Genomic DNA, 24,725 nt, shown 5'->3' on the forward strand with positions numbered 1-24,725 from the left:
TAGGTAATCCCCTTAGAACTGACTTATGACTCTTCTGTTCCACATCAGGAACAACTGATTTGTTATTGTTTAGAAATGCAAGATATGATTGCAATGAGATATGGAAGGAAACTATATAATGCCGATAAATTTGATAGCACATAGGTGAGCTGTTAACTATAACTACCGCAAGCTGTTCGCAGCTCAGAAAAGTGACTTGAGTCAATGCCCAACCCTCCTGATGACATATCTATCACCAGGCGACAAACTACTGGCTGTTAGGACAAAAAAAAAACATCCTCCTATCTGAAAAGAGCCAACCCATTCTCAGCTGTCAGTTGAATGGTAAGCAGATGACAGGCTGCTTGCGATTTGTAGTGTCTGAAGCATTGATGAAAACACAACCATTCCTTTCCACACGCTGCAGCCTCTCAGGGCTCTCCTTTTTAACGAGGCAAATTTAGAAGAATTCAGAAACTCAGGACTGAAGTTTTTTTTCCCATTTTCTTTCTTCCCTGTACAAATTACAGCTAGCTCCAGTGAAGAAGGAATCTACACATCCAGTTAAAATCTGCACAGTTGTCTTTACGGAATTTCTGAAAGTCAGTTGGACTGATGCTTCAGGTGTGACTAGGTCATGGATGTAACAGTTTCGGGGCAACTCAGACACACTAGTGGCAAGCGTGTTGTGAAGAGAAGTCTTCGTGAGAACCTCTCACTTTGCCCAGGTGAATTCATTGCCGCTTCAGTATGCATCTTTTCCTAGATCCCACTCCAGGAGTATTACTACAATGTGGAAATGGATGCTGACCGGAGATGCCTCTCCCTTGCCTCATCTTGCTTGCTTCCTTGTCTTAACCCTGGCCTGGTCTGTGTCTGCCAGCTGCCGTGGCGAGTCCGAAGATGCGCTGACGCTGGATGGTACAAATTGCTCCTCGAGCCTGGAGCGCCACACGCGCAGCTACAACCATTTGCAGGGTGATGTGCGGTGGCGGAGACTCTATTCCGCCACTAAGTACTTCCTCAAGATTGACAGAACAGGGAAGGTAAATGGGACCAGAAAGAAGAACTGTCTGAACAGTGAGTAATCAAACTTTTAATATCTGTGATTTTAAAATGATCTATAGAGCTAGGTGAGGGGTGGGAGGAATTCGTAAAGCAGAAACAATTACCTCACAACTAATATCAAGTGATCCCTTTAAGTATTCGTGGGGCAGAAATAGTTATCTTACAGCTATTTTTTTAAATATACAGGATGCCCGATGCAACAAGGAGGATGAAGTTTCCTTCATTTGACAGGTCATTATAACAGTACGTTTGAATGAGGATAATTGGGATTTCACACTATCTAGGTAGCATTTTCCAGTCTGTGCAGGGAAGTATTATTTTTGGGAATTTGCATGTACGTCAGTGAAGAAAGTCTTCTAATCTCATCATTTCCCAACCTGGGAAAATCCAACTAATTCTGAGATGTTAGGGAAAATGTAGCCTAATAATATAGCAATAGTTTTCTCAGCTTCGTAATAGAGGAATATTAAAATGCTTAGCAAAATGTTGTTGGTAACTATTGTACAGTATGTGTAATAATGGGTCCGGAGTTTTCTCAGCTTCATTCTGCAGCAATATTAAAATGCTTACTACAACATTGGAGAGAAGTAAAGTGAATTAATCTATATCTGCGTGGATCTCTGCATTTTCACTTAAATTGCCATTACAATGAGCTGATGCATGCAACACATGGTTTACAATCCAAGTCAGCAGAGTTATCATTTAGCATTTGAAATATAATTCTAGGTTTTAAAGGTGCAAACACTTAGTGATATTGAATGGTGATATTAATACCGATCCTTATCTTGCATCCACATACTGAGTGGCAATTGTGCAGAAATTCCCAAAGCAACATTAAGTTTAATTCATCACACGTTGCCCACTGTTTCTTTTACATACTTTCAGTCCTTTGTTCATTTGCTAAAAACTTGTACAAGACATTTAAATGAATCTCTGTTTTATGTCCACTCAGGACAGTGCACAGATGTTACATGTTATTGACTGCGTAAAAAAAAAAGACACTAGTCAGGGATGCTCATGAAAAATGCAGCGATAGGGGTTTGTGGGCATTGATACAGTGGTCTTAAATAGAGATGAGCAAAAGCTTCCGTTTGAGAATGCTCCTTTAAAATTTGGTACTTAATGTGATTTTGGACTGGTGTTCTGGTGACAGATCCCATCACATTTCTGCATTTAACTAATCATAGCCAGTGCAAATTTATAATCTACAATTTTATCTGTATTTTGAATATGCCCCTGGTTCCTTGTTAGTTTAGTTTCCTACCACTACATCCCACACCCCTCCCCCAGCACCACACACTATCCTTGGGCAACTATTAAACTCAATAAACAGTGCCTTAGAGGTGTGAGAGAGTGAACTGGGTGAATCACCTGCCAATTTTCACATCCTGTGGGAAGTGCCTCTGCTCTGTGGGGTGTCTCCTCCCGCTGACTCAAGCTGAAGACCAGGTCTTCATCACGTTAGGAAATTGCAAGGCAGAAGCCTACAGGCTCTGCTGTTCCGCTATGCACAACGTTTGGTCGATCTACAAACGCTTCACTAAGCCTTGGAGTGAATTTAACCTCTTCTTATCCGGGTCACAGTAGGGAAGACCTCAGCTTACCGCACTGATGAAAGGGGAAAGATAGCCAGGGACTTAGCTCTCCTTAAGTATGTACCTTCCATGGATAGATTGGAGAGGTGACAGAGATGTTTCCTGTTAGTTAAAGGAGATGATTAAGAATAGAGCAAAGCCACTGGGAGCAGAATTGTGGAAAAAAATGACCAGTCTCTTCAGACACTTTTTTGGGTGGTGTCTTGTTAAAAACACAGCCATGAGAGGTCAGTCTCATTACTTTGCTTAGTTTCCCAGCAACTAGTGAAACTGAATTCAACCCTCTATCATGAGATATTTAAACTGCAGTAAACTATATTGTATAAGTTGCACAATAATGTAAATGAAATCAGAGCCTTGAAAGCTCCCAGTTAATATTACCCACTGGATAGGAGCAGTGGTTTTCAGTGTGGACGTTATGTCGGTCTTCCCTCTAAATTGACAGCAGAAATATCAAACTTGAACCCATATGGTAAACTTGAATATTGGCTCCGTGTCCATTTTCCCATAATTTTACCTGACTAGAGAAGGCGATAATCTTTTAAATGAAGAATTCAAGCTGTAGTTTTGTCTGGCAGAGGTGGAGTTGATACTGTGGCCAAGGCGTGACTCAGTGATTCACCCTTCCTGGCATTGACCTCTGGTTTTATCTTCTCCGATGTTACTCAGAGGTTGGAATTGTTAACACTGGTGTGTAATTAATCTATGCTTGAGATTTTCCACTCAGATTTCAGAATGGGTCAGCATGCAGCTCCCCTTGAAGTTTATATTTACATATAGAAAGGAACAGATAAAAAAGATTTGTATTTATATGGTGCCTTTTACGGTTAGGATATTCTAAAATACTTTGCAACCAGTGAACTTCTACTGAAGTGAAGTCACTAACATATTATGCAAAAAAAAAATTGCCCACAATTTGCTGGAAGCTCAGTGTGAAAAGGACCAGACAATCTACTCTGTATAAGACTGGGGGTTAAATATTGACTAGAGAGAACAGTAATCACCCTTCTCTTCTTTGATATTGCATCAAGTGATATTTTACATCCACATGGGGCCCCAGTTTAATGTCTTGACTGAAACGCAGCCCTTCTGACAGTGCAAAACTACAGGAACGGTCTAAATTTTTGTGTTTTTTCCCCTGAAGCGCAATGTAACCCAAGAGACAAGAATACTACTGAGATGTTGTAGCAACTCTAAACTACTATATTTAGTGGGTGTTACTGTTTGAACATTAGACTTTGTATACAACATCTCAGAAGCAGGTTTCTACCTATGTCTAAGCAACAACAGATCACTTGAAGCAGAAAAATCAGCCGCTTATGTATTTTATGCAGTGTTCTTTTTAAACAAGAACAGAGAGTAAAGAAGCATCATATTACAGTCGGCCTTCCGTATCTGAGGGAGTTTGGTTCCGGGACCCCCCCTACCCCCTCCCCCCCCCCGCGGATACCAAATTCCGCAGATGCTCAAGTCCCGTATATAAAATGGCGTAGTATTTGCATGTAACCTACACACATCCTCCCGTATACTTTAAATCATCTCTAGATTACTTATAATACCTAATACAATGTAAATGCTTTGTAAATAGTTGTTATACTGCATTGTTTAAGGAATAACGACAAGAAAAAAAAGTCAAGTCAAGTCAAGTCACTTTTTATTATCATTTCGACCATAACTGCTGGTATTGAGGAGTCTAATGGCTTGGGGGAAGAAACTGTTACATAGTCTAGTCGTGAGAGTCTGAATACTTCGGTGCCTTTTGCCAGATGACAGGAGGGAGAAGGGTTTGTATGAGGGGTGCTTCATAATGCTGTTTGCTTTACGGATGCAACGTGTGGTGTAAATGTCTGTAATGGCGGGAAGAGAGACCCCGATGATCTTCTCAGCTGACCTCATTATCCGCTGCAGGGTCTTGTGATCCGAGATGGTGCAATTTCCGAACCAGGCAGTGATGCAGCTGCTCAGGATGCTCTCAATACAACCTCTGTAGAATGTGGTGAGGATGGGGGGTGGGAGATGGACTTTTCTCAGCCTTTGCTGAAAGTAGAGACACAGCTGGGCTTTCTTTGCTATGGAGCTGGTGTTGAGGGACCAGGTGAGATTCTCCGCCAGGTGAATGCAAAGAAATTTGGTGCTCTTAACGATCTCTACGGAGGAGTCGTCGATGCTCGGTGGAGAGCGGTCGCTCCGTGTCCACCTGAAGTCAACAACCATCTCTTTTGTTTTGTTCACATTCAGAGACAGGTTGTTGGCTCTGCACCAGTCTGTTAGCCGCTGCACCTCCTCTCTGTATGCTGACTCGTCGTTCTTGCTGATGAGACCCACCACGGTCGTGTCATCGGTGAACTTGATGATGTGGTTCGAGCTGTGTGTTGCAGCACAGTCGTGGGTCAGCAGAGTGAACAGCAGTGGACTGAGCACACAGCCCTGGGGAGCCCCCATGCTCAGTGTGATGGTGTTGGAGATGCTGCTTCCAATCCGGACTGACTGAGGTCTCCCAGTCAGGAAGTCTAGGATCCAGTTGCAGAGGGAGGAGTTCAGGCCCAGTAGGCTCAGCTTTCCAATCAGATTCTGAGGAATGATTGTGTTGAATGCTGAACTGAAGTCTATGAACAGCATTCGAACGTACGTGTCTTTTTTGTCCAGGTGGGTTAGGGCCAGGTGGAGGGTGATGGCAATGGCGTTGTCTGTTGAACGGTTGGGATGGTACACGAACTGCAATGGGTCCAGTGAGAGGGGCAGCGGGGTCTTGATGTGCCTCATGATGAGCCTCTCGAAACATTTCATGACGATGGATGTAAGTGCAATGGGACGGTAGTTGTTGAGGCAAGACACTGAAGATTTATTCGGCACGGGGACGATGGTGGCGGCCTTGAAGCACGTAGGAATGACAACGCTGCTCAGGGATATGTTGAAGATGGCAGTGAGAATCTCTGCTAGCTGGTCTGCACATCCTCTAAGCAGCCTGCCAGGAATATTGTCTGGTCCAGCAGCCTTCCGTGGGTTGACCCTGCACAGGGTTCTCCTCACAGTGGCCACGGTAAGACACAGCACCTGGTCATTTGGAGGAGGGGTGGTCTTCCTCACTGCCACGTCATTTCACACCTCAAAACTAGCGTAGCAGTTGTTCAACGCATCTGGGAGGGAGGCATCACCAGCACAGGCAGGTGGTGATGTCTTGTAGTTGGTGATGTCCTGAGTACCCTTCCACATGCGCCGTGTGTCATCGCTGTCCTGGAAGTGGCTATGGATTCGCTGGGTGTGTGCAAACTTTGCCACTCTGATGGCCCGGGGCAATCTGACCCTCGCTGTTGTTAGGGCTGCCTTGTTGCCTGCTCTGAAGGTGGAGTCACGGGTCCTCAGCAGCGCACGCACCTCCGCGGTCATCCATAGCTTCTGGGTAGCGTGTGTAGTGATGGTCTTGGCATGTGGCCAAGTGGTTAAGGTGTTCGTCTAATGATTTGAAGGTTGCTAGTTCGAGCCTTGGCTGAGGTAGCGTGTGTGTCCTTGAGCAGAGCAATGCGAAGACACTGGTGCCAAGCTGTATGGGTCCTAATGCCTTTCCCTTGGACAACATTGGTGGCGTGGAGAGGGGAGACTTGCAGCATGGGCAACTGCTGGTCTTCCATACAACCTTGCCCAGGCCTGCACCCTGGAAACCTTCCAAGGCGCAAATCCATGATCTCATGAGACTATATATATGGGATGCCTATATATATATAGATGGTCTTGGCCACAGTGACATCATCAATGCACTTGCTGATGTAGCTAGTCACTGATGCCGTGTACTAAGTTGGTAGAGTCGCCATCAGTTACAACCCTGAACATGTGCCAGTCAGTGTGCTCAAAGTGGTCTTGAAGAGCAGAGATGGCTCCTGCTAGCCAGGTTTTCACCAGCTTCTGAACTGGTCTGGAGCGCCTGACGAGCAGTCTGTATGCTGGGATTAGCATAACGGAGATGTGGTCTGAGTAACCGAGGTGGGGGTGAGGCCCCGCCTGGTACGCGGTACATGTTCAGTACAGACGCAACCATCGTAGCTCTTCTGGGAACGCTGATGCTGCCTCGGCATCAGCCGATGCTGATTCTCCTGTGATCTTTAAGTTCTTGAGGCTGTAGCGCTTTACGTAGCTAGCCAACCATCCCTCACTAGCCTTAAACTCCTTCCTCTCGCTCACAACACAAGTAGTGAATGAACGAGACGTGAGGTGAATAATGCTCAAACAACGAGTGCTGGAGAGAGAACTTCCAGGTTTTCTTTCGATCCCGATCCGCGGTTGGTTGAATCCGTGGATGCAGAACCCACGGATACGGAGGGCCGACTGTATTTATTATTTTGGGTTGTAAGTGATAATTACTTCTACTCCGGTGCAAATACCAACACGCGTGGCATATGCAACACACACAAAGTGCTGGTGGAACTCAGCAGGTCAGGCAGTATCTATGGGGGAGAATAAACTGGCAATGTTTAGGGCCGAGACCCTTCATTGGGACTGGAAAGGAAGAGTGAAAGAAGCTGGAATAAGAAGGTGGGGCGGGGTATGGGATGAGGGGGAGTACAAGCTGGCAGGAGACAGGTGAAGCCAGGTGCGGGGGAGGTGTGCAGTAGATGCATGGGTACGGAGGGAGGGGATGAAAAATGAACTTGGGAGATGATAGGTAGAAGAGTTGAAGGGTTGAAGAAGAAGAAATCCGATAGGAAAGGATAGTGGACCTTGGAAGAAAGGGAAGGAGGAGAGGCATCAGAAGGAGGTGATGGGCAGAAGATGAGAAGAGAGGGGATCGGAGGAGAAAAGAGAGAGAAGGGGAGAGAAGTTACCAGATGTTTTAGAGGTTGATGTTCATACCATGAGGTAGGTTGTGTATGCTGTGGGTTTCAGAACATATCTGTCCTGTCTCAAAGATATGGACAGAACAAGGACAAGTAGTCCAGATAAAAAGAGGAACATGTTGATGTATCAGTTGGTAGATGTACTTCCAATTATAGAATTGAATCATAGACATTGGGAGAGTCACAGCTCAAATCCCTCTTCTAATACATATTTGATTGATCTCTAGAAGGTAATTTCAAGTTCAAGTTTATTGTCATTCAACCATACACAGTTAAACGAAACACCATTCCCCCAGGGACTAAGTAGCAAAATGCAGTACATACAGTCACACACAGCACACAGTACATATAGTAATGATAGCGCATACAGTCACAAAATAATATTAGCACAAGTCCCTGAGTGTCATGGCCTGTAGATTGATGGTGCATGGGATGTTGTCCTGGAGCCATGTCTCCACAAAAACAAGTATGCAGCAGTTCTTCATCTCCTCAAAGTCCTAATGAACTATAGCTGCTGGTGTGCCTTCTTTGTAATTCATCAATGTAACAGGTCCAGGATCGATCTCCAGAGACACTGATACCCGGGAATTTAAAGCTGCTCATCCTTCTCACTATTGACCCCTCGATGTGCTTGACACCCTGGTTCGGAGAAACGTTGTCTCGTTTCTATATACATTATATGGTTATATACATTATATACATGTATATAGTTAAATAACAATAAACTTGACTTGACTTGATACATAACACAGGTGTGGCATCCACTTACAAAGCTAAGGTTTTAGGTGTCCAAAATAATTTGAGATGAACAGGCTGGCAAGCTTTGGCAACAGCATCTCCAGCCTCAGCTCCCGTCTACCACTTAACGTATTTTTGATCAATTCAAAATTGAGGACAGGTCTGTTCAAGAATGGCTTATTTGGCAATGGAAACAAAGGAAATGTATCACATTGTGCTATTTAAACTGCCGCAGAAGTAATTACTGACAATGACACTATCAATTTTTGAGTATATCATTTGCAGTTTACTTGCAATGGGTAATTTCATGACTATAGTCATGAATTTATGAGTATCATGAAAACATTACATCTGCTATCTGTATGACTTTTTCTTTTCGTCCTTTACACTAGTTGAGGCAGCATGTGAATTTTAAAATGTTCTCTACTGGCTTACTGTCTATGCAATAAAAGGCAACGAGGATGACATTTGTTTTAAACTAGTCTCTGCAGCACTTTCTTGCTAAACAAATCCCCTCTATCCTGCAGGTGCAATTATAGTTAAAGAGCCATGATTTTACCTAGATACAAAGAAGTAGGATGGCGAGGTGGAGATATGTCTCTAACAAAGGAGGAGTAAAGTGCTCCTTCCCCCCGCTGGCCTACAGTCACCCTTGGGCAAGGTGGAGGACCTGCTTAGTCCCTTGATCAGGGTCATGTGAAGCCATGGGAGCAGGTGGTGGATGGTCGTAGGAGCAGCTGGTGCATATCACAAATCTTGGTTATGCGACCACTGATGCCAGGCAGTCAATCCCTGAAGAGTATTGATAATGGTTGGGGTCACCTGTCTTGCAAAGACACTGCCCAGAAAAAGGCAATGGCAAACCACTTCTGAAGAAAAATTTGTCAAGAACAATCACAGTCATGGAAAGACCATAATTGGCCATGTCATACAACACAGTACATAACGAGCGAACAAAGAATCACCATTTCCAACACATTCACTTTTAAATGAGTGTGTACCACACAGTGGACTTCACCATTAAGCAAGAACACTATGATTCATCTTTTCTAGCTTCTTCCCCCTTCCTTTCCTGACCTGATGAAGGGTCTTGGCCAAAAACAACTTATTACCTTTTATCCACCCAAAAAAACAGGGTCACGATTACATATTACCACCCATGATCCTTTTAGAATAGTTTTGAAAACTAGTTGCTATGGTAATCCAGGAATTACGGCAAGCCAGCTTGTCCATAACACAGTCCCACTAATCACAATATCATAGATGCTGCCTGACTTGCTGAGTTCCTCTAGCATTTTGTGTATATTGCTCTCAGTTTCCAGCATCTGCAGAACCGCTTGTGTTTTTTCAAACATTATCTAATTATTCTCGAATATATAGCAATTCTTAGCTAACCTATTAGGCTCATAGAGTGCTACAGCATGGAAACAGGCCCCTTGTCCCAATTCACCCATGCTGGCAAAAATGTCCATCTAAGATAATCACATCACAAACAAGAGAAAATCTGCAGACGTTGGAAATCCAAGCAACACACACAAAATTCTGGAGGAACTCAGCAGGCCAGGCTACATTTTGCCTGGCCTGCTGAGTTCCTCCAATGTTTATGTGTGTTGCTAGATAATCACATGCCTGCATTTGACCTGTATCCCTCTAAAACATTTCTGTCTAAGTACCTCCAAATGTCTTTTCAATTGCCTCATGGAATAAAGTTATATGTATCTTGATGTTTATTGGGGTTTAGTTAAAAAAAACCTACTCAATCATTATATTCTTATGGAGCAATTTTTCCCCCACTCCATAAACAGCCCAAATATCCACATGCATGTTTAATGGCTATTCCTTACTAGCAAAGGAACCTTTGCCTTCTAGAAGCAGAGGCTGTGGTCTCTGAGGTTGTCGTGAGAGTGCGGTCACTTTGTACTTAAACTTGAACAATAAACAAAATGTGGTGTAATCCAGAAGCACGATAGTGTTTGGTGGTTCACGAAGAAATAAACCACAATATCCTGTTATGTACCCTCTTCTAATACCTGGTTTTCAAGGTAAAGTAAATCAAAAGAAAGAAAAAAAAATAAGGTCGCAATTACATCATACCACCCGTGTTTCTTTTGGAGTAGTTTTGAAGAATAGTTACTATGGTTATCCAGGAATTACAGCAAGCCAAATTGTCCATAATACAGTCCCACCAATCACAATATAATAACCCCTCACCTAGCGCCATAAAGAATAGACTATTACGTCAGTTCTTTATAGTGTTGGGTGAGTGGTAATTATAGAGTAGGCTATTGTGGATAGCTTACCTGTCCTCATTGAAAATAGTGTTATTGGGTCCTTCATTTCCATCTGAAAAAGCAGATGGGTCTTGGATTACAGTAATGCTTCATCCAAACGATAGTATCATAAGACCATAAGACTTAGGAGCAGAATTAGGCCATTCAGCCCATTGAGTCTGCTCTGCCACTCCATCACGTCTGATCCCGGATCCCACTCAATCCCATACACCTGCCTTCTCGCCATATCCTTTGATGCCCTGACCAATCAGGAATGACACGCCTGCATTCGAATACCAGCATTGAGTTAATATGAAAGTTTTCGGAATAAGATCAAATCAATTAAAATGTTAAAAAAGGTTTGAAAATATTAACTTTGGTAAGTTGTGGCCATGCTATGCAGTGGCATATTGGTCATCCTGTAACATTTACTCATAAGGAGTGGCGTCATAGCATCTCCCCATGACCACAATGGGTTCCTTTGGATGCTCCAGTTTCCTCCCACATTCCACAGATGTACAGGTTAGTAAGTTACTTGGTCACATGGGTGTAATTGGGCAGAGAGGGCATGTTGGACCAGAAGGGACTGTTACTGTGGTGCATCTCGAAGTAAATAAATAAATCATAGGTTTCAAGAAAATATAGAAAAAGATACTGATTAATTCAAGGTAAAATAGTTGTTTGGAGAACAGCCAATTTCGATATTGAGAACAGCAAGAGAAGGCACAGAAAATACTTAGAGGACTGGTGAGCATGGACAATTTTCCCAGGAGTGAAGGAGGCCAAGGGGTGACCACTTAGAGATTTATAAAAGTATGAAGAGAATAGATAGTCACAATCTTTTTTTTCTCCCAGGAAAGCGGAGTCTAAAACTAAAAGGCAAATATGTAAGGTAAGAGGGAAAAGGTTTAAAGAGGACTATCAGAACACATTTTTCCAGATAAAATGTGGTGGATATGTGGAACAAGTTGACAGAGGAGATGGAAGAAGCAGTATTGGTGGGCTGTGGTGCAGGGACAGGTAGATGGGACGAGACAGAAAACCGAGCCGGCGTGGACTGGACGTTTCAAAAGTCCCTTTTTCTGTGCTATAGTGTGTTATGACTCTATGACTCTAATTACAGCCTTCAAATGATATTTGAACAGGTGCCTGGAGAGGAAAGGTTTCAAATGTAAGCAGATCAGATTACCTTTGATAGCCATCTTGTTTGGCATGGGCAAGTTGGACTGAAGGGCCTGTTTTCATGATCTATGACCCAATAGATGGAACTACCCCAGATAAACAGGGATCTAGTCTTGGTATACAGAACTGGAAATGAAAAATTGGGAAGGAGGAAGCCTGTAGAACATTCCCATGGGGGATAAGACTAGGAAAATGAAAGTCAAAGCTCAGTGTTGATTTAAAAGATAGACAATGAAACAGGACAGCATAGAATAGGTGGCAGTTTGTTAGCACAGTGAGAATGGACTGATGAGAGAAAGATCAATGGAGAAAAAAAATGCACAAAAAAGACTGAGAAAAGACTGGCAGCTAATATAAAAGGGAATCCAAAAAATATCTGTGAGCGTATAAGCAGGAAAAGGACAAGTGGGCCATTCAGGGATCAGAAAGGACATTTATTGGTGGAGGCAGATGGAACGGTTGAGCCACTAAGTTAATAATTTATTAGTTCGAGTCGTGCTACCCAGCAACCCCTGATTTAACCCTAGCCTAATCACCGGACAATTTACAATGACCAATTGGTAGGTCTTTTGGACTGTGGGAGGAAACTGGAGCACTCGGAGGAAATCCACGCGGTCACAGGGAGAATGTACAAACTCCTTACAGGCAGCGGCTGGAAATGAACTTGGGTATTTGGTACTGAAAAGTGTTTTGCTAACCACTATACTACCCTACTGCTCCTGACTGGTGAAATCAGTCTTCACCAAGGAAGAGATGCTAATGAAGTCCCAACAAAGTGAGACTGAGTTTGTGGATGGGTTGAAAGTTGATCAATTTTAACGTGGATAAATCAACCGATCGAGATTTGATGCATTATTATTTGCTAAGAAAAAATGAAGGAGGAAATTTCAGAGACTTCGGCTCTAGTCTTCCAACTATCTGTAGGTTTAGACGCTTTACCCGAGGACTGACATATCGCAAATGTTGCATCTTGTTCAAAAATGTTTGCAGAGACAAACTCAATAATTGCAAAGCAGTCACTTTAATTATGATGTGATGAAATAGAAAGTCTTCTTCTTTCAGTGAAATCGTGAATCCCATTAGTGGTATATTGGTTTAGTTACTGCTTGTTATGCCACTGATGTGACAGCAATATGTGGTATACTGAGATTACCTTTAAAGTTTCTTTCCAGTTGATTTATTTTACCTTCACGGTAAGCAGAGGGTGCATAACAGGATACTGTGGCTCATTTCTTCATGAACCACCAAATGCTATCGTGCCTCTGGATTACACCACAGGTTGAGAATTTTACAACTTCATCTAATTTCTTCAAACGCAAAGATCCCACATTCTCACGACATCCTCACAGAATGACAGATCAGTCACTTTAATGTTGGTATTGGGGAAAGATCTAGGACACGATCTATATTGTGCATGTAAATAGATTAGTCAGTATTAGCCATTATGTCCAAATAACTTTTGTAAAGTTCTTGATAAAAGAAAGAGAGAGTGTTGCTGATGGAAATGTGATGGAAGTGCAATGGATACCATATATATGAATTTAATAAAATGTTTATCGTCTAACAGAATAGGTAAATTTTCAAAATTTACAGATGACACAAAACAGGATAAAAGTTGAGGAAGATGGTGAAGTGTTAATACAAATTGGAGGGCACAATTCCATAGGGCATACAAGAGCAGAGTTACCACGGAGACCATTTGCATAATTCTGTGCAAGTTGTAGCATTGCTAAGATCTGTGGGATTTAAAACTCAAGTAATTAAAGAAAATGGAAATTCATTTTAAAAATTATCATCTCGTTAACCGTGATACCACCAAGCTGCTGCAAAAATACACCTAGCCCATCAATCAATGTAATGGAATGAAATCTGCCATCTTTACCTGGACTGATCTCCAGACTCTTACTGCCTACTGCCACCTCAAAACAGGGGCATTTTGAGTTGACAATGAAAGATGTCCATGTCATGTAAAGGAATAAATAAAACAGTGCAAGTTCTCCCATGAAAATGACAAAATTACCTGGGAGACACTTTGCAGATATTTAATGTATCCACCACTTTGTGAATCAACTTAGAGGGGTTCCCAACCTTTATTTATGCTGTAGACCAATACCATTAAGGAAGAGGTTCGTGGGCACCAGGTTGAGAACCCCTGAAGAAGCATCCTTACCTGTAGGTGGTACATCCATCTTGATGTACAATGAAGCCTGAATGGAGGATAGCGTATAGAGTAAAATGCATTTGTGCTAAGTTAGATATTTCCAAGGTATTTCTATGTAGAGGTTATTGCTGATGTATTAATTGTAAAAATAAACAAAATGAAAATGCCACAACTTATGCAACCAATTTTGCTTAATTAAACATGAATATTGGTACTCTTACAAGAAGCAAAGTGCTGGAAGCAACTTTGAGTTAAAATGAAATGATGAATTACATAAACATCTTACACTTTGCTAAACAAATGAATCAAGATAAAACATTTAAAAATTGGTGATGCAAATTTCTTGCAGTATGAGATACCATGGTCCTTGCTAACATGCATGACTTGTGTTAAAATGCTACCTAAATGAGGAATACAAATTAAACTCATTTATTTTTTAGTCCATTCATCCTACTGGTTTCAAAAGTTGAATTAACGTAAAGAACATAGGCTGAAGTTGTATGTCTGTACAGCAATGTAAAAGTGCCCAGACCCATCACCCTCCCGACTGATTTAAGGGTTGTATTATTATGGCTTATCTGTGCACAGAATAAAACTCCTTCACTCACCTTACTGATTATTCCCAATGCATGAGTTCAGCAATAGATTCAGATTTACACCATGTAAATTGCACCTGAGAAAGTTTGCTGAAAGGTAATTCAAAGTACACTAGTACAATCCATCTATGGAAAAGAGTAAACAGCTAATGTTTCGGTCTGAGACCCTTCATCAGGACTGGAAAAAAAAGATGAGAAGTTGGAGCAAGAAAGTGGGAGGAGGGGAAGAAGAAGTACAAAGTAGTATATGATAGGTGAAACTGGGAGGAGGGGAGGGATGAAGTAAAGAGCTGGGAAGTCGATAGGTGAAAGAGATAAAGGGCTGGAGTAGGGGGAATCTGACAGGAGACGGTAGAAGACCATGGAAGAAATGGAAGGAGGTGGAGCACCAGAGGGAGATGATGAGCAGTTAAAGGGATAAGGTGAGAGAAAGAAACAGGAATGAGGGAATGGTGAAGGTGGGAGGGCAATCACTGGATGTTTGAGAAATTGATGTTCATGCTATCAGGTTGGAGGCTACCCAGACAGAATATAATTTTTGCTCCACCTTCCCAAAAACCCCAACCATCCCCTCTCCTCAGACACTACCAACCCTCTTCCCCCCTCTGATCCCAACTCTTATCCGTGCCGGGTCTTCACAATTTCCTCTGACCTTACCCCCTCTGAGGCAGAATGTTCTGTCCTATGTGAGGGCCTTCGCTTAGACCCCAGAACCCACATCTCAGTGAGTTCTGCACCTGCCATGACGCTGAGCTCTTCTTCTGGCACCTCAATCTCCATGCCTTCTTCTTTGGCAAGGACTCTCCAGCCCGCAACGATGACCACTCCTCCCACCTTCAAACCTCCCCCTCTTCCTAAATACGTTTCTCTGGTCTTCTGCCTGCTTTGGATTTCTTTATTGCTAACTGCTGACAAGACACCAGTCATCTCAACTTTACCACTTCCTTCTCCAATTCTAATCTCACTTCTTCCAAATACACTGCACTCCACTCTCTCCATACTAATCCTAACTTCACCATCATCCCGCAGATAAGGGGGGGACTGTAGTAGTCTGGCGGACAGATCACTACCTTGCTGAGTCGTGACGACAACTCTCAGACACCTCCTCTTACCTACCCCTTGAACAGGTCCCCACTAAGGAGCACTAGGCCATTGTCACCCAAACCTTATTAACTCTGGGGATCTCCCATTCACTGCCACCAACCTTATAGTTTCCTTACCCTGCACCTCTCGTTTCTACCTCCTATCCAAGATCCACAAACCTTCCTGTCTAGCTTGTTCCTGCCCCAACAAACTTATATCTGTATAACTCAACTCTGTTTTATCACCCCCCCCCCGCCAAGTTCTGTCCCTTTCTAACTACATCCGTGATACGTCACCTACACTGGATCTTTTCAATGACTTCACTCCCTGGTCCCTGTTGTCTCATTTTTACCATGGATATACACCTCCATACCCCAACAGGAGAGACAAAAAGCTCTTCACTTCTTTCTAGACAACAGACCCAACCTGTTCCCCTCCACTACCGCTCTCCTCTGTCTGGCAGAACAGGTCCTCACTCTCAATAATTTCTCCTTTGGCTCCTCCAACTTCCTTCAAGCCAAAGATGTAGCCATGGGCACTCACGAAGGGCCCCTCTATGCTTGCCTTTTTGTTGGCCACATGGAACAGTCTATGCTCCAACCCTGTACTGGTATCACTCCCAACTTGTCCTATCTACATCAACGACTACATCGGTGCTGCTTCCTGAACCCATGCAGAGCTCGTCAACTTTTTAACTTTGCCTCCAACTTCCACCCTGCCCAAAATTTAACTGGTCCTGACATTTTCCTCCCCTTTCTCGATCTTTATGTTTCTGTCTCTGGAGCCAGTTTATCAACTGATATCTTTCATAACCTCTCTTGTTAAAATGCCATCCCCTTCTCTCAGATCCTCCGTCTGCGTCACATCTGCTCTCAGGATGAGGCTTTTCACTCCAGAACAAATAAGATGTCCTCCTTCTTCAAAAAAAGGGACTTTCTTTCCTCCAACATCAACGGTGCCCTCACCCACATCTCTTCCATTTCACGCATGTCTGCCCTCACCCCTTCCACCTACCACCCTGCCAGGGATAGTGTTCCTCTTGTCCTCAACTACCACCCCACCAGCCTCTGCATCCAGCACATAACTTTCCGTAACTTCTGCCATCTCCAATGGGATCCCACTACCGAGCACATCTTTCCCTTCTCCCCTCCCCACCTTCCGCTTTCCACAGGCGTTTCTCCCTAGGCAGCTCCCTTGTCCATTCGTCCCTCCCAATAATCTCCCTCCTGGTACTTATCCTTGCAAGTGGAGCAAGTGCTACACCTGCCCCTACACTTCCTCCCTCACTACCATTCAGGGCCCCAAACTGTCCTTCCAGGTGAGGCGACACCTTACCTGTGAGTCCGTTGAGGTCACTTACTGTATCTGGTGCTCCCAGTGAAGCCTCCTGTATATAGTATCAGTGAGACCTGATGTAGATTGGGAGGCCACTTCGTCAAGCACCTACACTCTGTCTGGCAGAAAAAGTGGGATCTCTCAGTGGCCACCCATTTCAATTCCACTCCCCGTTCCCATTCTGACATGTTAGTCCACGGCCTCCTCTACTGCCACAATGAGAACACACTCAGGTTAGAGGAGCAACACCTTAAACTCCATCTGGGTAGCCTCCAACCTGATGGCATGAATATCGATTTCTGCAACTTTTGGTAATTGCCCACATCCCCCCATTCATCCATCAGCATTCCCTCATTTGTGTTTCCCTCTCTCACCTTCTCTCCTTACCTGTCCATCACCTCCCACTGGTGCTGCTACCTCTTCCCTTTCTTCTATGGTTTTCTACCCTCTCCTGTCAGATTCCCTCTTCTCCAGCTCTTTAACTCTTTCATCAATCAACCTCCCAGCTCTTTACTTCACCCCTTCCTCTCTCCCGGTTTCACCTATCACCTACCACCTTGTACTTCTTCCTCCCCTTCCCTTGCTCTAGCCTCTCATCCTTTTTTTCCAGTCCTGATGAAGTGTCTGGGCCTGAAACGTCGACTGTTCGCTCTTTTCCATAGGTGCTACCTGGCCTGCAGAGTTCCTCCAGCATTGTGTGTGTGTGTGTGTGTTGCTTCGATTTCCAGCATCTGCAGATTTTCTTGTCTTTACATTAGTTTAATGTTTATGAATAAGAGAAGAATGCCAAAGAATGGTTACATTTTAATTGTGCAGTTGAATCCTTCAATTCTGATCAGCTTTGGACTGTCACCAGTTTTGAAGGAGCAATGAACTGTCCTGGTAACATTACCAATTGTCTTGTGAATACTCTGCCAAGTCTGCACTCTATTGTCCCTAGCTGGAGTGGCCTAAATAACACTGTACCACACTAATTGGTGGACTTTTAACAACTACTGAAGTTGTCTTGCAATGCATTAGTTGTCAGGACAACTGGACGTAGGCAATGCAAGTGGCTTCACCAATGTATTACCTTTGTCCTGGGAATGTAGACAACACCAATATATTTGAGATTGTTTTTATCTCAAATATATCGGCTAATATATTTGGCCATTTTAGCCACTGAAGGGGAACCACACATTCTGGGAAGCCTTGCAGGCCAAAATAATCAAATTCCATTTATGACAACTAATGACAGAAAGAGGTTAAAATATGATATATTTCAGCCACAACTTTCTAGGTTACCTGTTTTTATAACTGAACTCCATTGCAGCTGTTCTGAATAAAGACACGGCAAACACAGTATATTTGTTCAAACTAAAAACCCCTCTCCTGTGAAATTGTTACAAGCACCCTGTAAGTTGAAACAATTTGAATACTTGTTTCCTTGATACCTTAGTGATTATTTTGACTGTAGTTTGAAGATATCTCAGATCGCATCAAAGGTGCAGTTATTGTCCTGTTTATTGGTGTTTCGTTGGGAGGTACATCCTTTTGCTTCTTTCAACAATTAGTCTCCCAGGGTGCTATTTTTGAAAGTGCCAGACACACTTTAAAGAAAAAAGAAGGTTTGCTTTCATACAAAAGCTTTCATGTCTTTTTACAGTGAATTTTATTTTCTTGTTACAGTCCCTGTTGTAATTTAATGAAGATGGCAGCTTACTACTGTACTGCATGGTCCCACTACAGGAATGTAATAATAACCAGATAGTGCTGTTGGTTGAGATACACACCGAGCAGCCACTTCATTGGGAATGGTTTACTGATATTTTTCATTATAGTTTTCACCATCGTCTGGGGAAAGCTGACGTTATAGGATCATAGAGAGATACAGCAGGAAACAGGCTCCACCAAGAGCATGCTATCCACTGGTCCCCCCCTTAGAGTAACCTTATAGAGTCATAGAAAAGTACAGCACAAGAACAGGCCCTATGGACCATCTAGTCCGTGCTGAACCATTTGAACTGCCTATGCCTATGTTAACCCCATTTTTCATTCTCTCAACATTCCCATGAACTCCACTCAGATTCAATCAACCTAGAGTCAACTTACAGTAGTCAATCAATTTACCCACCTGTAATGGTTGGAATTTTCTCCTGTTTTTTTTCTATGTATTAACCCCAATATTATAACTTCAACATTTTTATCTACCTTTCTGGAGTGGTGACCAACAAACTGCCAAAATACGGTCTGTTATTCTGCAGTTGATGACATGCACCCTCATTCAATAGCACTAAACATGCTATACTGCATCCGAAATTTAATTCCAAATAAAATTCATTGACTTTACTAACTGACTGGGAATTAATGTATGTCAAAAAATGTGTAGCTACATCTCTGAAGGACATTTGGTGTCATTGACTGTGTAAATTATATGGATATATATTGTACAAACTGGAAGAATTTAGGCTTCATCATAGAAAATGAACCTGAAAAACAATTTTCTTAAAATTTGCACTGCATTATTTCTTTATTTCATACTTACTTTCTGTCCTCTCTTGGCAAGGTAGCATGTGTTGGGCCTCATATAATTGTGTAAGTGCTTAATGCGGAGCCAACATTTCGATGAGGGTTGCTTCAATGAAAGCATATTCTTGCTGGAGATTTGCCAATGAGGAAATACAGGAAAACTGGGGAAATATAGCCTGTTCCCTACTGACTGCATGTCAGCAGTACGAAATGTTCATGAAATATTAACAAATTTGTGATGGCAATAATATCTATCTTCCCATAAAATTGGTGCGTCCAAGAACGTGGAAACCTCTCCCAGTTCAGAAAAGTGAATTTGAGAGGTGAAACATCTGCGTACAAGTGGAACTTGTTACAGCATGGTAGAAACACAAAGATGCAAGCCATTGTGCTCTTGTGAGAAATTAGGTGGAAAGTCTCTTTAATCCACTTGAATACAAACCCTGTCATCTTCTCTTGCTATTTGATGCAGACTTAAATGGGCCCAATTAGAAAGGACTGGCAAGGCTGGAGATTAAGGCAACCCTAGTTCCATTTCCAAGTTGTCTCTCAGATAGCTGGAGATGACACTGAAGGCAAAGAAGACTTTTGGGGATAATCCCCAGCGTTCAGCAAGACTAGAGTGAGGGCAGAAGTCTCCCTGCTGGGTAAATACATCTGCTTCTCCTGACCAACCAAGAGTGCTAAAACGGACACAGTGTACAAAACCACCAGCAGTGGCTTTTGAACAGGTTGCCAGTGACACCCTCGGAGGGCGATACAGTAGAGTAGCGGTTAGCACAATCACTTTGCGGCGCCAGCAATCACTGATCGGGGTTTGATTCCCACTGCTCCCTGTAAGGAGCTTGTACGTTCTTCCCATGGCTGCGTGGGTTTCCCTTGGCTGCCCTGTTTTCCTCCCACATTCCAAAGATGTCCGGGTCAGTGTTAGTAAGTTGTGGACACACTATACTGGTGTGGAAGCATGGCGACAGTACCGGCGCTGTCCCAGCACAATCCTTGAACTGTTGACACAAAATAACACATTTAATTGTAGGTTTCAATGTCGCGAAGTACATGTGACAAATAAAGCTAATCTCTTAATCTCTCTTAAAATCTCTGTACCCCACAACTCCATGATCATTTGGATGTCTAATGGTATCATTCTAAGGAGACTTGGAGCTTTGAAGACCAACCATTGTAAAAGGCTCTGCAGGCATTCTGACATCACACTTGTATTGTGGGGAGGAAACTATAGAATGAGGATTTAGAGTAATTGGGAAGGAACATGCAAACTTGGACTTTATGCAATAGGACAATGCAAGAACAAAACTACACAGACTTGCTACAAGTTAATGTTTTTGAAGAGGCCAGACTTGGAATAATACTTACAGTTTAGATCTCTTTTAAAGAAGAACATATTTACCTCAAAGCTAGTGCAAAGAAGGGTGGCGAAGCGGAGATACGTCTCTACCAAAGAAGGTGTAAGGCACTCCTTACTTCCTTCCCTCCTTCCCTCTGCAGGGAAGGTGTAGCACCTGCTTAGCCCCCAGATCAGTGTCACGTGGTGGATGGACATATTAGCAACTAGTGCATATCACAATTCCTGGTGATGTGACCACTGACGCCAGGCAGACAGTCTCTGAAGAGTATTGATAATAGCTGGGGTCACCCATCTTGTAAAGACGTGGTCCAGAAGAAGGCAATGGCAAATCACTTCTATAGAAAAATTTGCCAGGAACAATCATGGTCAAAGACCATGATCACCTACGTCATATGACATGGCAGATAATGATGATAAGTGCAGAGAATGTTTGGTGAATAAATCTCAGAATTGAGGGATCAATGAATGAACAAATATATTGGCTATTTAGAAGAGAAATAATTAGTTTTGTGGAAAAAATGATATCAGATAGTGTGGGGTTGATAGGATAGAAGCTTCCTCCTATGGAGATGTGTAGAACTAAGGGTGTATAGCTTCAGGATAAAAGTGTCCTGCTTAACACTGAGATGAGAATGAATGCCTTCCCTCATAGGCTTTCAGCCTTTGGAATTCATCCATTTCATTCTGTGGGAACTCATGAACAAAACTTGGGAACCTTTGGTAAAAAAGTGAACAATAAACATTGGATACAAGAATATTCCATTTTTATTGTGTGCAATTTAGGCGACATCAGGTCACAATGAGAGTGAGACCATGAAGTGTAACCCAGGAATCGCCATTCACTCAACCCCAAGCACAGAAGAACTCCAATAACACAGTGTTAGCATGGTACCATTTCCCATTGTAATCATCTCTGTCCATCCCTGATTCACAATCCCAGCCTACCAAGTTTCTGCTGTCAGTTCAGGAAAAAGGACTGAGCCTTTCCACATTCCTCTTGCGTGACACATTTAAACCCAAATGCGGAAGAATTTTGCCTAATCAGTCTTTGCTAGAGTGAAATCAAGATCAGGAAGTTCAATCTGTAAACTTTATAAATTCTTTATCTGCTTGGCCATGGGTACTTGATCTGTATAAGCTTCAATGCTGTTGATACTTCCTAAGCTGTAGATATTAAACAGGCATAGCTACATTTGGAGAAAAATGAAGAATGATACTCATTTTTCTCCAAATGTAGTTTCATCACTGGGAATCATATTCAGTGTTAGAATTTTATTACAACTCATTAGTGCAGAAGATATAGCAGGAAATCTTCCATAGATGTAATGGTCAAACACCTCATGTTTCGAAAAGATTTGTATCATTGACTGAATATTTTTAACATCATAGATGTTTATTTCAGTTACAGAGCCATAAATACTGGAAATATGCACTGGAAGCAGAAAATACTTTAAACACTCAGCAAGTGCCAAGCATCTGTGGAAGGAAAACAGTTAACATTTCGGGCCTAAGTAAATACTTATCTACTTACTCTCCATTTCACCACTGATACTTAGGGGAGCAATGAAGGTTCTTCATTCTTGAGTCCATAACAATTTTTTTGACATTCAGGGTATTATCCTTGAGCTGAACTCCCAAACCTGGAGGACCTGTGGACTATTCTTAGTCTGGCCTCTACCCTTTGACCTGTTTGGCATGGGTAACCCTTCCAAGAATCAAAGCACAAGGCCCCGACTCCAGCCAACATGGCTGTCTGGGTCATTGAGACACACAAGCCTCCAAACCCTATGGCAAGTTTGTGATCCTCTTAAAGGTAAGCAAAAGCACTGCCTGTTTTAACAAGAGTCTTAAGTTATTAAAATGTTATTTGATAATTACTTCAATTCAGTAATGTAACAGGTAGAATGACAATCCATAGATATTATCCATTGACAGATAGCTGGGTAGGAAAGGCATAGAGTGATTTGGGACCAATGTGAAACTAGATTAGTTTTGATAGCATTAAGGTCAGAATGAATGAAGTGGACCAAGGATGCTTACATAACATGAGAACAAGTGTGCTTCTGTGGAATCTAGAACATTGTTCTGTGGAGCAGGGAGCTGAGGAAGGTATGAAATACTTAAACTTATCTGACCCAAACACATCAACTTTTGTTGGGGTAGGCTAGGTTTAAAGTTACTTAAAGAATAAAAGATTAGCTTTATTTGTGTCATATGTGCACCAAAACATCAAAACATACAGTGGAAAGTGCCACTTGTGTCAACGACCAGCACTGTCCGAGATGTGCTGAGGTCAGTCCACAAGTGTCGCTATGCTTCCAAGGCTATCATAGCATGCCCACAATTTATTAACCGTAATCTATATGTCTTATTGAATCCGGGGAGTGGGGGAACTGGAGCACATGGAGGAAATACACGTGGTCACAGGGAGAACATACAAACTCTTACAGACAGCAGTGGATTTGAATCCAGGTTACTGGACTAGTAGTAGTGTTGCACTAATGTGCTGCCCTCTTGTCAACTCTTTGTGACATTTTGTGATGGCTGTTACTAGCAAACCACTCTGTCAATTCTCTACTGCTATCAGCTTGGGATTTTTAGCATACTTCCTGACGAACTGAGGGGTTAGGCCCTCCGTTGGTCAGGGTCAACCATGGGTGGTGTGTCCCAGCTGTCCACACAGTTGATGCAGCACCAGCAGTATGCGGGCTGGGACAGTACGATATGGAGAGCAAGCTGGTGCCCGTGCAGCAGGCTCCCTCTCTCCACACAGCTGATGAGTCCAAAGGAATGGCAGAGGCCAGTACAGTCTGGCATCTGTGGCGTTGCAGGGGTTGCTGGTCAGTGTTGAACTCAACATAGGACTGCCTTAGGGACTCCAGCTTTGAAATTTTCCTTGGGGTTTATGAGTGGGTATAGTTGCAAGGCAGTGGAGGTTTGAGATCAGAGTTTTCCTTCTCCTAGATGAGCTGCCAAACACGGCTGACAAGCTCCATCAGACCGGAGCAACGGGACTTAAGGCACCAGTAATGACTGAGAGGTAATTGTACAAGCAACTGAACCATAACTGATACTTAGGGAGAATCGAGATGAGTGGTACCCATTAGTCCATCAGGATTCTGGGATATCACACAGAGATGGCTTTTTTGACAACTTGCAGTTAACTCGAGTGTGTAAACCAACTGAGCCACCGGGGAAAACACAAACTGCTCTGAAACTCAGATTACACCCATAGGGAAATCATTGGAAGGAAGGAGGATAGACTACAGCTGTAATTGGGATGGATAAACAAGAGAAATAGAGTGGATGCCACCTCCCTGACAGTGATTCCCATAAAGCCTCTGAACTTATGAAATAGGTCAGTATCTGCACATTGGCACATGGTGAATAGAATGACATAGCTTTATTAAAATAATATAAATGCTTAAAGTCTTAGAGTTTCTAATCTGTCTGAGAAAGATATTTGCAAACTGTAACTCACTACAAAATGATGATGGTGAATGAATCACTCTCTGCCTAAAATCTGCACTGTTTATTAGGATTCTGTGGAATGCATCCTGGATTCCAATGAATACATACATAATGACAAGGGAAGCCACAGTGGTTGGACCAAGAATCCTACCCAAAGTTTTGGATTCCAATACTTTGTTTTACCATTATTTTGCACAAACAAAATTGTTTTTTGTTAAGCCACAAGAACCACAATTTACATTTTTAAAAAACCTTCACGTGATATATTGGCTTGCCCAGCTTCTGAAATGCACCAAAGATACTAAAGGTTTACCAATATACCAAACTTTTATTCCTTTCTTTATTTATTTATGGAGATACAGCGCAAAATGGGCCCTCTCAGCTCTTTGAGCCGCACCGCCCAGCAATCCCCTGGTTTAGTCACAGTCATAGTCACACTTTATTGATCCTGGGAGAAATTGGTTTTCGTTACAGTTGCACCATAAATAATAAATAGTAATAGAACCATAAATAGTTAAATAGCGATATGTAAATTATGCCAGTAAAT

The 24,725-nt window shown here is 42.7% G+C and overlaps 1 protein-coding gene across 2 annotated transcripts in view; it reads left to right on the plus strand.

Moving 5' to 3' along the window:
- Positions 1-24,725, plus strand: part of fgf22 (fibroblast growth factor 22) — a 174,077-nt gene that overhangs the window by 42,232 nt on the left and 107,120 nt on the right. The window contains exon 3 of one of the 2 annotated variants that reach the window (XM_063032330.1): positions 510-1,059. In XM_063032330.1, the coding sequence (XP_062888400.1) occupies positions 771-1,059 (289 nt within the window). In that variant the 5' untranslated portion in view covers positions 510-770. The remainder of the gene's footprint in view (positions 1-509; positions 1,060-24,725) is intronic. The other variant, XM_063032331.1, reaches the window with a different exon arrangement.

Source organism: Mobula hypostoma, chromosome 24 (assembly GCF_963921235.1).
Source record: "Mobula hypostoma chromosome 24, sMobHyp1.1, whole genome shotgun sequence".
Classification (NCBI taxonomy): domain Eukaryota; kingdom Metazoa; phylum Chordata; class Chondrichthyes; order Myliobatiformes; family Myliobatidae; genus Mobula; species Mobula hypostoma.